Source organism: Mus musculus, chromosome 7 (genome assembly GCF_000001635.26).
Source record: "Mus musculus strain C57BL/6J chromosome 7, GRCm38.p6 C57BL/6J".
Taxonomy (NCBI): Eukaryota; Metazoa; Chordata; class Mammalia; order Rodentia; family Muridae; genus Mus; species Mus musculus.
Genome location: NC_000073.6, coordinates 109,323,781 through 109,338,540, shown reverse-complemented (window position 1 = coordinate 109,338,540; position 14,760 = coordinate 109,323,781). Strand labels below are relative to the sequence as shown.

General features: G+C 40.1%; 1 protein-coding gene across 19 annotated transcripts in view; it reads left to right on the top strand.

Annotated features, from left to right (window-relative positions):
* The window catches only part of Stk33 (serine/threonine kinase 33), a 159,956-nt gene that overhangs the window by 100,628 nt on the left and 44,568 nt on the right, over positions 1-14,760 (top strand). For all 19 annotated transcript variants that reach the window (XR_003946376.1, XM_006507224.1, NM_054103.1 and 16 more), the window contains 6 exons: positions 108-221; positions 2,396-2,500; positions 6,934-7,072; positions 8,920-9,008; positions 10,862-10,949; positions 12,785-12,860. Coding sequence is in view for 18 of the 19 variants with exons in the window: in XM_006507224.1 (XP_006507287.1) it covers positions 108-221; positions 2,396-2,500; positions 6,934-7,072; positions 8,920-9,008; positions 10,862-10,949; positions 12,785-12,860 (611 nt within the window). In the remaining variant the exon portion in view is untranslated. The remainder of the gene's footprint in view (positions 1-107; positions 222-2,395; positions 2,501-6,933; positions 7,073-8,919; positions 9,009-10,861; positions 10,950-12,784; positions 12,861-14,760) is intronic.

Sequence of the window (14,760 nt, the reverse complement as noted above, 5' to 3'; positions counted from 1 at the left end):
GAACAGAGTTCCTTTTCCCTTGAAGATCTTTCAGTATTGTATGTTCATTCTTAATGCCTGGTGAATGCCACAGAGGTAAAGGAACTTTTTTATTTGTTTGTTTCCAGGAATTCTATACCTTTGGAAGAATATTGGGACAGGGGAGCTTTGGAATGGTCTTTGAAGCTATAGACAAGGAAACAGGAGCTAAGTGGGCAATTAAAAAAGTGAATAAAGAAAAGGTAAGACTTTCCCGTGTGGCATTCCCAGGGTACAGTGCCAGGGTGGGGTAGGAGTGAGCAGTGCAGCTTCCCTCATTAACCCATTGTGTCTTCCCATGAGGGCCAGGACTGGACTAACTGCTGGAGAAGTGTGGGGACTACTCTAATCTTTTGTGAAGGCACTAATTCCTGTACTCAGGTGGATTTGTGCTGTCTGGAAAATGCAAAAGTGTCAACAGAACTACTATAACTAAATATGTAAACTTTATAAGTAAAATTGAAGTCAGAACTAGTGCTTAGTATGTATAGGTATAGAGTTATAAGTATGGAAGTCTTAGCTGGAAGTAAATCCTGTTGCCCCTCTTGAGTTGTTTGCTGCACTTCTCTTCTATTTTCTCATTTAATTGTGTTTCCTTACTTTGGGCAATCCTCCTTCCAGTCGAGTCTACTGTCCCTGTGTATCTGCTGGCTCTCTGCATTAGTAGTTGGCAGAGGACTGGGCTTCTCTTTAAGGTAAAATCTAAGGACCTCAAACTTTACATCAGCTCATTATCAACTTTTGAAAATTTCTCTGTCTGGATAAAGAAGCAAAATGACACCATTGTGGTGTTTTCTTCTTGGATTTGTGATAATAAGTATTGGATCTATAAAACTGAGCAGTAACCTATATGCATTTTTTAAAACTCCTGAGTTAAATGAGGTGACATATCAACTTTAATAAAGCAATTAAGAGTCCTTTTAACATCTTTTACATTCTTTTGAAGCATACTACAGGGCTGCCTGGCACGCTGTTTCTTTGCTTTTTTGTTGTCAATAGAGCTAAAGGTTCAGTTTGGGGATTATAGTTGCACCTTTAGGAAGTACTCTCTCATTCATGTACTGACATTGGCAATACAGTATACTGAAGTGGTGAAATAAATGATACCTTTCCATACAGGAACTGGACACTATATTGTAGTGTGTACAGGTCAAGACATTTGGGAAAGAGATGAGAACAGATGAATAGCAGGAGAACAATTTCTAACTTTCCAGATCAACTCTTTGCAGAAATGTTCATGCGTCATGGTCACTATTTCTCTGAGCCTCTAGGTTAAGCTTAAAATGTGACTTCATCGTACGTGAGCGGGCTGTAGCAGAGTGGTCAGTATTCTCTTCACTCAAACAACGAAGGCTGAACAGGAAAAAGAATGCCCCTAAGTAAAATTTTTAACTAGAATATGTTTGCTTTGTGATCAGTCTCTTTCCTTAAGAATCATTATGTACTTTCCCAAACTGGAGCTAAATTAAAGGTGTGTGCTGAAATCCATTCTTTGTTACCTCATTCAAAAATATTTTTATCTTGAGAAAAGACCCATAAAGGAGGAAACTATTTATCTTCAGATAATGGCAATTTCAGAATGAGGGGAACTGATGATCTGGGCTAGAGTTGGAACAGATAGAGAGCACCCTAGAATTTTCTAGATAATTAGACATCTGAAGGATATCCAGGTATTCCCTGGAGATATTTTCATTTTACCCTTTGTCCCAGGCACAGTAAGGCTTAGATTTAAGGAGACACACTGGGCTTGGATTAGTCTTACAGTAAGGTCTCTGCCTCTCATTTTCTTCTCAGTTAACCAGGGAGACCCAGAAGTAACATAAATACTAGGTTAATTGTTAATATAATGTAATATAATATAATATAATATATCACATATATATTATACAGATAAAATCAAAACAAGACAACAACAGAGGAACTATTTTTGTTGTAAAGCATCTCTGATTGAGATCCCAAGAATATTCTGTTTGTGTTATGCTGATGCACAAGGATACTGTGTTTGAAAGCAGTATCAAAAAGAGAGGCTAAAATTGGAATGAGGGCCAGAGGCTATGTTTAGCAAATTTATGGAAACAGTTCAAGAGATTGATCAAGGCCAAATGAAATAAGACTTGAGAATGGACTAAGAAAAGAAGGGGTGTATTTTGATATGATTTTGGGATGGGAGATCCACTTCTCCATTTCTCTTCAGAAAGGAGCAGGCCTCCAAGGAATACCAACTCAACATGACATAACAGGTTCTTATCTTTGTCTTTCCAGTGTGCCTTAAGAAAGACACTATTCAAAACTGTAGGAAAGGGTATAAAATAGCTAACTTTCATATGAGGAAAGTAGGAGTGGATTCCCACAAGCAACCTGTTTGTTCATCGATTAGGCTGGAAGTTCTGCAATGAAGCTACTGGAGCGGGAGGTGAGCATCCTGAAGACTGTCAACCATCAACACATCATCCACCTGGAACAAGTGTTTGAGTCGCCTCAGGTAAAGTTCCATCAGGAGCTGCAGCTGGAAGCTTGTTATTATTACAAAATGAATATCATTCCATTCCAAAGTAGCCCTCTGGGGCACAGTTGCTCATGTCCTTGGCAAAAATCTGTCACTAGAGATTGATGAGAACATTCTGAAGGACTTCTATTATTGATTGTATAATTAGGTGTGTAATGATTAGATTGATGTCTTTAGTTACATGTTCTGGGTGGCACATTAGAAACAAAGGTTCAAGATTAGAGAAATGTCATGCAAATCAAATAGCAAGTAGCGCGTCCTCAGAGATGGCATCTTTCCCTAGTTGCCTTGCTCCATACACTAGAGACAGTATGATTATTGCCATGACTCTGCAAGGTTAGCTTCATGCTTAAATTGATAAGGTTTACTTGGCATGGTGTAGAAAATATTTTCTTTCCTTTCCTTTTCTTTGTTTTTTTTTAAATTATTTTTCTTTTATACAATATATCCTGACTGCAGTCTCCCCTCCATGCATGCCCCTCAGTCTCCCCCACATCCCTTCTCCCTCAGATCCACTTCTCCTCCATTTCCCTTCAGAAAAGAGCAGGCCTCCCAGGACTATCAACTGAATATACTGTTGTTGTTGTTTATGAACTTGGGAATCACTTCTACTACCTGGAAACAGTATACTAGGCATGTGGACAGATTATCCTTTTCTTTAAATCCTGATTCCATTACTTGTTAGCCATGAGAACATGGCCAAGTTATTCAAGTTCTCTCTGAGTAACTGTCTTACCTGTGAAGTGCTGAGTCATCTGGCTATTGAGGGATTAAAGATTAATGGGTCTGTGGATATGATAAATCCATCTCACCAGATGTTAGCTACTGTTCTTCATTTTCTTTGCCAGACTCAAAAATAGCTACTAATAGTCAATTTGGGTTATGTGCTTTATTTTATTAACCACAGCTGCTTGGCAACAGGGCCACAGTTGTTCTTTGTGGTGACCCCGAAAGTCACACCCTGGCCTTGTTCGTGTTCCATGATGCTCTACTTCTGTCACTAAGCTACACCCATCTGGCCTTTCACATGCTTAGTTCCCCAATTTTGGGACAAAACATATGATGATTATTACTCTGCTGAAGATTTGAGGAAGAATCAATCTCTCTCTCATCTGGAGAGAGAGAGAGAGAAAGAGAGAGAGAGAGAGAGAGAGAAGGAAGAAGAAGAAGAAGAAGAAGAAGAAGAAGAAGAAGAAGAAGAAGAAGAAGAAGAAGAAGAAGAAAGAGAGAGAGAGGAGAGAGAGGAGAGAGAGGAGAGAGAGAGGAGAGAGAATGCTTGCATGTTTAGAGTTTCCCTCTTTGGTATTCTTCCCTGGAAACTTTAATTGTCTTGTTTTTTTCTGGACTCCCATGTCCTGACTCTTGGAGATTCCTGGGTCTCCAAGTTCTCCAATATGTGCTGCTGTGGGCTGCACTCTTGGCTTGGCAGTTGCAAGCAGCTTCCTATCCTCGCAGAACTGCTGCAATTCTCTGCAGGCTCATGATGCTACCTCATTCCACAGATACCCTTCTCCTCTCATCCTCTCATGGTCTCTGAATGACAGCTCTTCTTGCCCTGGGGTGTGGCAACTCTTCCAAGGCTAGGAAAATCAGGGGCTTGCCTTATGGGCTTCTCTCTCTCAGACAACACTACTCTATGCTGGCAAATGCTAATGTCTGAAAATTACATTTTATAAATGTTTTCCTTTACTTATTTAAGCAGAGGGGTAAACTAGTCTGTTACTCTACCATCTGTACACACAGGAGTACAAATACTCAAGAGTTTGAAGGCAAGAGAACTGGTTATCTGTGCTTGTCTTTCTATATTGCTTGATTTTGATTCACATAAGCTAGATCTGCCCATAAACACACACATGTCTAGACTTTCCACTGAAACTATTATAAGGAGATGGATGTCTAACTGGTTGTACACTGCTGATCAGCCACTCAGACTCTATAGTGGTTTCCTGTAAGTCTAACTGTGCTCTAAATATGCACATAATAGACTTGAGTAATACTATAACTTTGATCAGCATGCATTTAACATTTTTTAAGGATTTATTTTGTATTTTATGTGTATGTGTCTGTATACTGCCTGCATGCAGAACCCTCAGAGGTTAGAAGAGGTCCCCCTGGAACTGGAGTTACAGATGCCTGTGAGCTGTCATGTGTGTGTTGGAAATGGAACCTGGGTCTTCTGGAAAAGTAGCCCGTGCTCTTAACAACTGAGCAGTCTGTCTGGCCCCTCGTGCATTTTACAATTGATGTCAATTTGTATCATAACTATTGCTAACGCAGCTTCTCCTTCTAAGTAGTCCACTTACCATTTCATGTTCCTAGTCACCCTGTAGCGCTGTCAATGAAAAAAGTATGCCCCAGTTCAAAAGCTTATTTGTCAGATGGTTCAGACACTTTAGAATCCTAAAGCAGCCTGGAATTCAGTGAACCAGAACTCTAAAGAAAGATATTTACCTCTCTTCCTGCTTTAATGCAAACTGCATGAATACAGAAGTTGGATTAGTAGCTGTTTCAAGAACAGAACCAGACCCCCAAATCTTCAGAGCAACAAAACTCTAGAACATATGTTAGAATGGGCACATGGAGGGTAATGGTATGTGATGGCAGGCCCATGAAAAAAGGTATGCCTTTTAGTTGAGGAGAAATCTTTGACTCAGTAAGTGGCTTTACTGTGGGACATCTTACTATGCCTCAAAAGAATGACAGACACAGGAGGCCTTTCATCCTTGCTTCCTCATCACTGTACCCACTCACTCCCGGAGTCCCAGTGTCTCTTCTTTGGCCCTTCTCATATATTTTTCTTTTTCCTGTGATGATTAATATTATAAGCCTGATAGAGTCTAGAATCATGTAGGAGACAAACCTCTAGGCATACTTGTCAGGGATTATCTAGATTAAATGAGCCTTTGGTCATGCCTGTGAGGGATTATCTTAACTAGGTTAATTGAAGTGGGAAGACCCACCCACTATGGGCAGCATTATTTTATGGGCTGGGGCCACAGACCGAATAAAAAGAAGAGAGTTGGGGTTAATGAGAAGGCTTGGTGGGCAACGGTGCTTGCTTCCAAGGCTAATGACATGAGTTGGATCTACATGGTAGAAGAGAACCAAGCGATTGTCCTTTGATCTCCATAGGTATGCTGGGGCATACAGGAACACACATGCTCACACGCACACGCACACGCACACATGCACACATACACACACACATCAGTTTTAAGAATTAAAAATCATTTAAAAATGAGAAAGGAAGCTGAGTTCTAGCTCTCCTTGTCCTCTGCTCCTGGCTGTGGATGCAATGTGGTCAGTTACCTCCACTTTGCTGTGCTGGCTTCTCCATTGTAATAGACTGTGCCTTCAACTGTGAGCTAGAGTACACCCTTCATCCTTAAATTACATTTTCCAGGATAGGTCATCACAACAGGAAAAGTAACTGAGAACCCACCTCCCTTTTTGCCCAGCCTGTGCCTCACAGATGCCCCCTGGTAAACACATGCAGCCTGTGAGCTCAGTCTGCCCTTCTGTCTTTTTCTATAGGGCCCATAAATGAAGTTTTCTACATTTCCAAACAAATGGCAATATTTAAAAGACTAATATTTTGTAACATTAAAATTACACCAAATTTGGCTTCCTGCATCTGTAAGTACAGCATTGTACTTTTTATGGGTGATATCAAGGCAACTGCTGACCGCATTCTTGTAAAAGAGACCATGTCACCCGCAGAGACTATGGGTGTTTACTCTTAGGTTTGGTCATTATAGAAAATTTTTGCTGTCCTTCTGTACATTCATATTGTAGTGTTCACCTAGAAATGAAAAATTGACATTATACAACTTCTACCTCAAGACTCTGACTTAAAACACCTCCAGTGCCTTGTTTCCTAAGGGACTTGGGGAGTGCACAGTCTTGAGCTTGTTTTCCAAGGCGCGGTAGAAACTTGTTCTAACCTTCACTACATTCCTCTTTCCACCCCGCAGCTTCCAGTACTGTTGGTACAGATCTACATGTTATTTTAATGCTGCTCCATTCAGGCTTTAGGGGTTTTGTGTGCTGGCCACCAGCTCTGCCTGGTTTTCCTCCACTTTCCACCCCCAGAAATGACTGCACACACGTTCAGTCTCAACTCTTCTCGCTCAGTGAGCATTCTTTATTTAGAGGCTGCCTCTCTTCCACAGACCCATGGCATGCTGGCTGTTAGCATATATCACATGATATTGTAACTCTGCTGAGCTTCCTGAGGTCATCGCTATGTCGCTTGGCCCTCTGCTCCTCGTGTATTCAGGACAGTAGCTTATATAGAGTAGATAAGACATTTTCACATTAATAAATTAGAATTGTGAGCATACTTTTGATATCTAACACATGGAACTTCATAACTTTCTCTTGTTATGCCTTTAAACCTGTAATGTCAGAAAATGTATCTCGTGATGGAGCTTTGTGAGGATGGAGAACTCAAAGCAGTTATGGATCAAAGAGGGCACTTCTCAGAGAACGAGACAAGGCTGATAATTCAAAGTCTTGCATCAGCCATCGCATATCTTCATAACAAGGGTAAGACAAGAACTGTGTTCCTCACCATCTCTGTAACAGGAATACATCACTGTTGTACATTGGTAGAGCTTGGTAATGCAAGAGGAGAACAGGTACATTTTCCATAGTTTCCCCTTTTAATTGTATTTATAGACGTTTTAGTTAGCAACAATGCAGTCATAAAATCAGACTGTCCGTGAAAACGTCATGATCATTCTTATTTTAGAAGTTTAAAATGGGCTAATATGATCAAAATTAAAGTAGAAAAATCAAAGTGAATTTTCCTAAAATATTTGTATGCCAATGTCATTGAAAATGTATATGTTCTAGCCTTGTAAAATAGTAGGCTTCAGTTTAGAGCAGCTTGGGTTCAAAACAGAAGGAACACAAGTTTCCAGTGTACACCTGGGACCACATGTGCAGAGGGACTCACATCGTGGTTCCCTAAACTGTGTATATTTTACATTAGGATTTTTTTATTGCCATTTTTTTAAATCCAATTGGTTTTGACAAGTAAAGAGTAACACTATCCACTAAGGGATAATTATCATATGGGATAATTTGCCAGTTCTTAAAAAAAGACACACACACACACACACATTTAAAAAGAAGTCTACTTATTCTAACAGCCTTGCTGTCTCCAGCATCACCGCTGCCACTGTGTTCCATACTCTTCTCTCCTCAGGTCCTGAGGTGTGACTTTAGAATGTTCTCACTTTACACACGAGAAAGGTACTCATTCTACAAAGGTCAGCAGCAGGCCTGAGGATGGAGAACAGCTTGTGATCAAGTGTGGCAGTTTCTTAATAGAGAGTTGGGTAACGTGTGGGGAGCACACGTGCGTGTCAGAATTAGATTTGAGGGATACAGACTCAAACGAAAGAGAAGGATTTTAGGGAGAAAAGGCTTGCCAAGGCTGAAGGCCGTGCCTTTGTCAGTTCTCCCTTGTCAGGTGATACATTTTCTTCCCAGTATAGTTCTAGAAAATCCTAACAGCAGTTTTTTTTTTAGGTGAGATTTTAATTATTCTAAAAGGGTGATAATAACCAAGATAAAAATGTGGGGTATTAGGGTGATTTGACTCTCAAGGATAAAAACATATAATAAAAAAATCAATTAAAATGGTATGGTATAAGTAAGTAGAGACTGATAGAGTAACAGAATCAGTAAGAGTTCCAAGACAGAGCCTGGGAGTCACATATGAGAGGCGTCAGTGATTAGCTGCAATTGTCAGTTCAGGTCTAGTTCAGCTGCATTTTCCTAGATGTTACACACTTTCTACAACGTGAGAAATGTTTGTTGTGGCTGTGAACTCAGCCAGTTATTTGCAGAGGAAGGTTTGATACATTATTTTAATGCACATAGAAATCTCATTTCAACTCTGACCTGTTAAACTTGCAATTTGTGTTCCAAGATTTGCATTTCTTATGTTAACTGATAAACAGTCAGAAAATGTATGATGATATTTTAGAAAAATACAGTTTATGCATATGTAGACAAGTTACAAAGTGTTAAAATGTTTATGCTGACAGTAACATTATACACAGGCACAATCCCTATTTAGAGACCTAAGGATGCAGGAAACCTGTCTGGGCCTGTGGTGTGACCCAGATTGCCTTCATTCTCCTGGGACTATGCAACCTGGGGTAGCTCCCTTTCTGCACTCACCAGGCTGAGACACTAGGCTGGCACAACAGGGAACATGCAGAGATGAGAAAATGGCTTCTGATAGAGATGTAGAGAAGTAAGTAAAAACAGAAGAGGGAAGCACCACACAGCCTTCCTTCCCTCATCCTTTACTTGTCTGCCCTATTTGTGTCCTCTCTAGCCTTCTGCTGCTCACCTTGCTTGTCTTTTTTTCTTGGTAGATATAGTGCACAGAGATCTAAAGCTGGAAAACATAATGGTTAAAAGCAGCTTTATAGATGATAACAATGAAATGAACTTAAACATAAAGGTAAGAGCCTAGAGATACAACAAAATCCAGAAAACGACTGGCAACAAAGTAGCTGCAGACATCTTAGACACATTTTGGTGACTCTTTAAATCTAAGCCATTTGTGCTAAGAAGTTAAAAATTTACAAAAGAAGCTCTAACTGATGAAAATAATTTCATGAGCTAAGTGATGCTACCCAATGTGTTTTTCAAAATGAATGAATATTCCTTTGGGTAGTTCTAAAGCATTAGTTAATAGCAAGCAAACAGATGCTCTGAATTCTAATTAATTTCAAAATTATGTCTGCTAATTTGATGTAAATGTGTTACAGATTTAGAGAAAAACACACCTTGGCTGTGCTTTTGATACTAAATTAATGCTACAGTCTGAATTTCTCATTGAAATTTTTCCTGGGTATTAATATTTATGTCTTAACTACAATTAATGTGCCAAGTGTTTATTCTTGAGGATTTTATTCAAACTAAGTGTTCCTTAATGTCAAATAAATGATAGAATACATTATTTATTACTTAGCACTTTAATAGTGGCTGCTTTCAAAATGTGTGCAAGTGTTAACTTTAGACTTAAATGTGTCTGTTAAGTTGCGGTTGCTGAAGCTAAATCTGTATGCAGTATAAACAGTCTCAGCAGCACTGCTGCTGTCCCTTGGTGAATTTTCTTTCTTGTTCTGCTGTAAACTCTGTGCAGGCAGGAATTTCGGCCATTTTATTCCTTGTTAGATTGTGCACGAGTGCCTGAAACAAAATATGCTCAGTTACTTTTGGTAAACAAGTGACTCATTGCTCTCCAAAGAATGGAACTAGATCATGAAGGCTTTAATCTATTTTGTATTTGTAGAGATGTTGTGTGGACAAAGATAGATATTATATGCCAAGTGGGATATTTATGGAAACCTCTGGAATAATTGGTTCAAGGCATGCTGATGCACACTTGCATGCCCAGCACAGGAGAGGCCCAAACAGGAAGATTGCTGTGAGTTTAAGGCAAACTGGTTACACAGTGAGTTTAGGTCATCTGAGCTGCAGAGTAAGACCCTGGATCAAAGAAAAAGAAAGAGAGAGAGATGGGTAGAATGTGATTTGTCAATCTCATAGATTTATTCCAGACACTTAGACTTTGTAAGGTACTGACAGTTTTGCATTCAGTATGAACAAAGAACCTGTGCTTTGCCTGTATGATACATAAATGAACCTGTGTTTCTGTGTTGGGTCTAAGGGCATTCCATTTTGAAAGACAACCAAGAGTACACTCCAAATATTTAATAACTGAAGGTGTAATTACTGAGCTTTGGAGTGGAGCAGGGGACTGAAGTTACAGCAAAGGCCTTCAGCCCATCTGTAGCCAAGCCGTGTAGAAGTGGACCTTTTTCTCTTTGCCAATTTACTTAATTTTGAATAGTGTAGTAATGTTTTAATTAGTATACTCTAACTCACAAGAAAAATAATTGTAATGGAAACCAAGTATTTGCTAGTTATACATAGTTTTAAAAGTCTTAGTGAGTGGTGATAAGGGTAATTATTTGGATTTAAACAGTGCTTTCAGTGGACCATAACTCTATTATCAGAAAAATAGAGAACATAATCCAAGGCTAGGCTGTATTTTGCAATGCAAGAACTTATAAAAATCTTTACCAAGAAGTTAATAAAAGGCGTGAACAGTCAACATCATGGGTTCTCTGTATTAAGTTTCCTCTCCACCCAGAGAGGGTGGGCAGAGAGGGCAAGTCAAGTCTTTTATTGGTGATAGAAGGAAAAGTCTGTCCCCAGAAAGTGGACAGAAGTCACTGGATGACAGAGCCCCCCAGGAAATGGACAGAAATCACTGGATGACTGAGCCCATGTGTCTGTTCTTAGGTGACTGATTTTGGCTTGTCTGTGCAGAAGCATGGCTCCAGGAGTGAAGGCATGATGCAGACTACATGTGGGACTCCTATCTATATGGGTAAGCGAGGAGAACTCCTGAAGGGGGTGGCAGCCTGTGGTCCCATCATGTGGGAGGCTGAGACAGGAGGGTTGCCATAGGCTCCATCCACGGTGAGCTCTGATTCATAGGCTCACCATGCCAGTGGGGCTACAGCACTTTGTTTAGCCTGCCTCTTTGCCCCATTTCCCCTCTCGTTCCCAGTAATTCCCAGTGCTCTCCACCAGCAAACTCAGCTGTGCCTGAGTCCTATGCTGTGCGCTCATTTGTGTCTTCTCTTCCCCGGAACGGTTTTGCTACTTTATCATGCTGTTGTTGTATCAGTAGTTTATCTGTTTTTATTGCTGAAAAGTATACTTTGTTCATTGCTTTTTTTTGCCTACTTGATGCATAAAGTTTTTAAATTGTTTTATCTTACAAGGGAAAAGGCTACTTTAGATTCTGTTCATATCCTCCCATTGGCAAAAGACATCTGGTCTGTAGTTACATGGGGAAAATATATCCAGCACCCTGAGCTTTATGCCTGCTTATTAGTTGTCTACACTGATAACAAGCGAGAGAACAAGAGGGAAGACAGATGGTTGTGGAGCTTTGCTGACTTCCTAAATGGCTCCTTGGCACAGATCCTCTGGCTCCTGCCTCCCCGAGGGCCGGGATGACAGTGCAGGTTGAAATGCCCCTGATAATTAAGAAGACTCTGGAAAGTGGAGGCCAGGAGTCCTAGGTCCCTGCTCTGTGGTGCAGCAGTAAAATACAGCAGCCTGAGATGAATCTGAACTCGGAATCTGCCTTCAAAGAGACACAGCCATGGAACAACTTGCACTTTGATGGTGCTGTATTTAAAGCCTTACGTGCAATTAAGGACTGCAAGAACACACTATAATTACTAAAAAAGGAATACTGTAAATTTTCAATTATTTGAAGACAAATTGTTCAACTTGTGAACTATTAGAGTTCTGTGTATGTTTTGGCTTCTTTTTGTTGTTTTCCACTCCTTTTAATCATAATGATAAAATTAAAATTCTATTTGCTTTTAGTAGTTGTTATAAAAGTGTGTGTGTGTGTGTGTGTGTGTGTGTGTGTGCAAGTATGCAAGCACATGGCCAGTATGTTCGTGGAGAAGATTGTAAGTGTTCTCTTGATAAGCACACAGCTTTCCCATAGCAACTATAACACAAACCCCTAAACCTTCATCTTTAAAACAAGTGCCATATTGTGAACCCCTTTGTTAAGCAGAGAGGGCAGAATTGAGTCCCATGTACTTGGTACCTCACCCTGTGCCGGCACTTATTAGTGTTTTGCCACAGTCTTAGGTGAGTGTGTTTTATATCTCAGTTTTCTTACCTAGAAAATGTGGGAAATAATATATGTCCTGTCATTATAGTGCTGTGAAATTATAATCATTATCATCATTATTCTGCTGAAGTGATTTATAACCACAATATTAGCTTTTCTTTGAGTTCGGATTTGCACATATTTGCCTTGATTTAAATAATATTTAGCAAAGTTGTGTTTCCTTCTATTTTGGGGAGAATCTAAGACATCATTGTCTTCTACTATAACTATACTGTATTTGTAAAAATCACGTAATCATTTCCTAGGAATAAAGAAGTGCACACTTAGGAAAGCAGTTGATGCCATTGTCCCATTAGGAGCTACTTGATAGGAGTGAGGAGTTGGTGACACCAGCTGGAAGGCCTGTACATTATTCATTCGGCATCTGCTGTTGGCTCTTCTTGTTCGCTCCAGAGGAATAAATTACAAAACACATCAGCACATTTTCCTTGCTTTGTGTTTAGCATTTAAAGGTAATTTATTGTATTATTAATATTATTTTATTTCTGCTTGTTTGGCAGCACCAGAGGTCATCAATGCCCATGACTACAGCCAGCAGTGTGACATTTGGAGCATAGGTGTCATAATGTTCATTTTGTAAGTAGCTTCCTGAATGCCCAGTGTAAATAAAAGTGAAGTCTCTGGCTGTAGGTTGACAGAGATCTTTAAATGAAAACTAAGTAATATATTTTCAAAGGAGTCGTTTAAAATCCAACCGAGCTGCATCCTGAGTGCCCCCTCACTAGGCCTCAGAATCACCTCCTAAGTATTTGTTTAATTTATACATTCACATCGTTCAGTTTTGCTTTGCGCTAAGCTACAAATGCAACAGTGTCCCACATGATCTGAGCTAAGTGAAAATCTGTTCTCCCTGGTCTCTCGCCGCAGCTTAGAGCTTCATCTGCCGCCCATCAGGAATAGGGCATTGGGGCCACCTGGCCCTAGTGCTGCTGGCACAGTGGGGACTGGGCGCAGTTAGACTGAGGTTGCTTTAGGATTAAGAGAGGGTGTTGTATTTTTCAGTCCCCACAGCATCGTGAAAGCCTCCATAATTCTTGTTTGTCTTTTCCTCTCACTCTCACGATTCAGTCAGATCCCAGATCCTGAAGTGTTTGCCTGTGAGGTGCCCGCACCCATTCCTGGTGAGAGCATCTTCACCTCTCTTCCGCCCTATTGGTTCATCTTTCTGGTTGTCTTTCCTGCTTCTGTTCCTCCTCCACCTCGTCTGCTGTTTACACTGCTCTCAGGGTTGTCTGTCTGTGTCACACTCTTTCAGGACTAAAGCACTCTGATGAATACTCCTTGCTCTAAAGAATATTTGACATGGTATGACTTAGCAAATCATTTACAATTAACTCTAGCTTGTTTTTCCAGTCTTGGGCTGCCTGTGTCTTTTCATGTATTTATCTTTTCTGTGATGACTCTCCACTGCTCTTTATCACATGCACTCTATGTTGTGTGTGTGTGTGTGTGTGTGTATCTGTGTGTGTGTCTCTGTGTGTCTGTGAGTGTCTATGTGCATGCATATGTGTGTGCCATGAGTGCTTATCCTTTTCTTCTTTGGACTTCTCTCCCAGGTGAGCCAAACACTAAAGCTTCCTGTTTTCCTAACTCCTACTACAGCTGATGTTCATTTATTATGTATAAACTTTCCTGCATTCCACATAGGATTTAAGGCATCATACAAAATAGTAACACCCCCCACCCGCACACACACCCCCAATATGGCTGGGATGTTAGTTTAGTTGGTAAAGTACCTTCCCAGCACAAAAGAATTCCTGGTTTGATCTTTAGCATTGTATACACTAAGTGTAGTGGTTCGTGCCTGCAGTTTCAGCACTAGGGAAGTGGAGGCAGGAGGATCAGAATTTCAAGGTTACCCTTGGCTACATAGTCTAGACTAGGCTAGGCTGGACTACATGAGACCCTGTCTCAATGTAACAATAGCAATACTAATATAGAAATATTTAAACAGTAAGGCTTGCTTGAACAAATGTAGCTTTGATAGCACTCATTGCATGGTAATATTATAATATTCTACCTTATCTGTTTCTTTGTTTTAAGTTCTGTTGAAGTTCAAATTATCCATCTTCTGGCATCATCGTTCATCATTCTCTGGCATCTGATACAACAGCCAGCCCATATTCAGTGTTCAATACACATGTTAAATTGAATTAAGTGAATTGTCTAAGAGGTATTCTGAAAAGTTAGTGACTAGTGTTCTTGTCTTTCAGTGAATCTGAACACTTTAATGTCAATGCAACATTAGTTTTATGGTCATGTTGGAGATTTCGCTGTGCACCACCTCTTCCATATCATGTCTAAATACTAACATCAGGGTAGTAACATTTTCACAGTTGTGTGAAATGGAAGACGGTTGGTCCACATGCATCATTGCTTAGACAGCATGAAGTATGAATGGATGCATAAAGCTTTGATTGTTGTTTTGTGCCGATTAGAATCATGGTCCAAATATCCAGAGTTTCATCTTTAATTA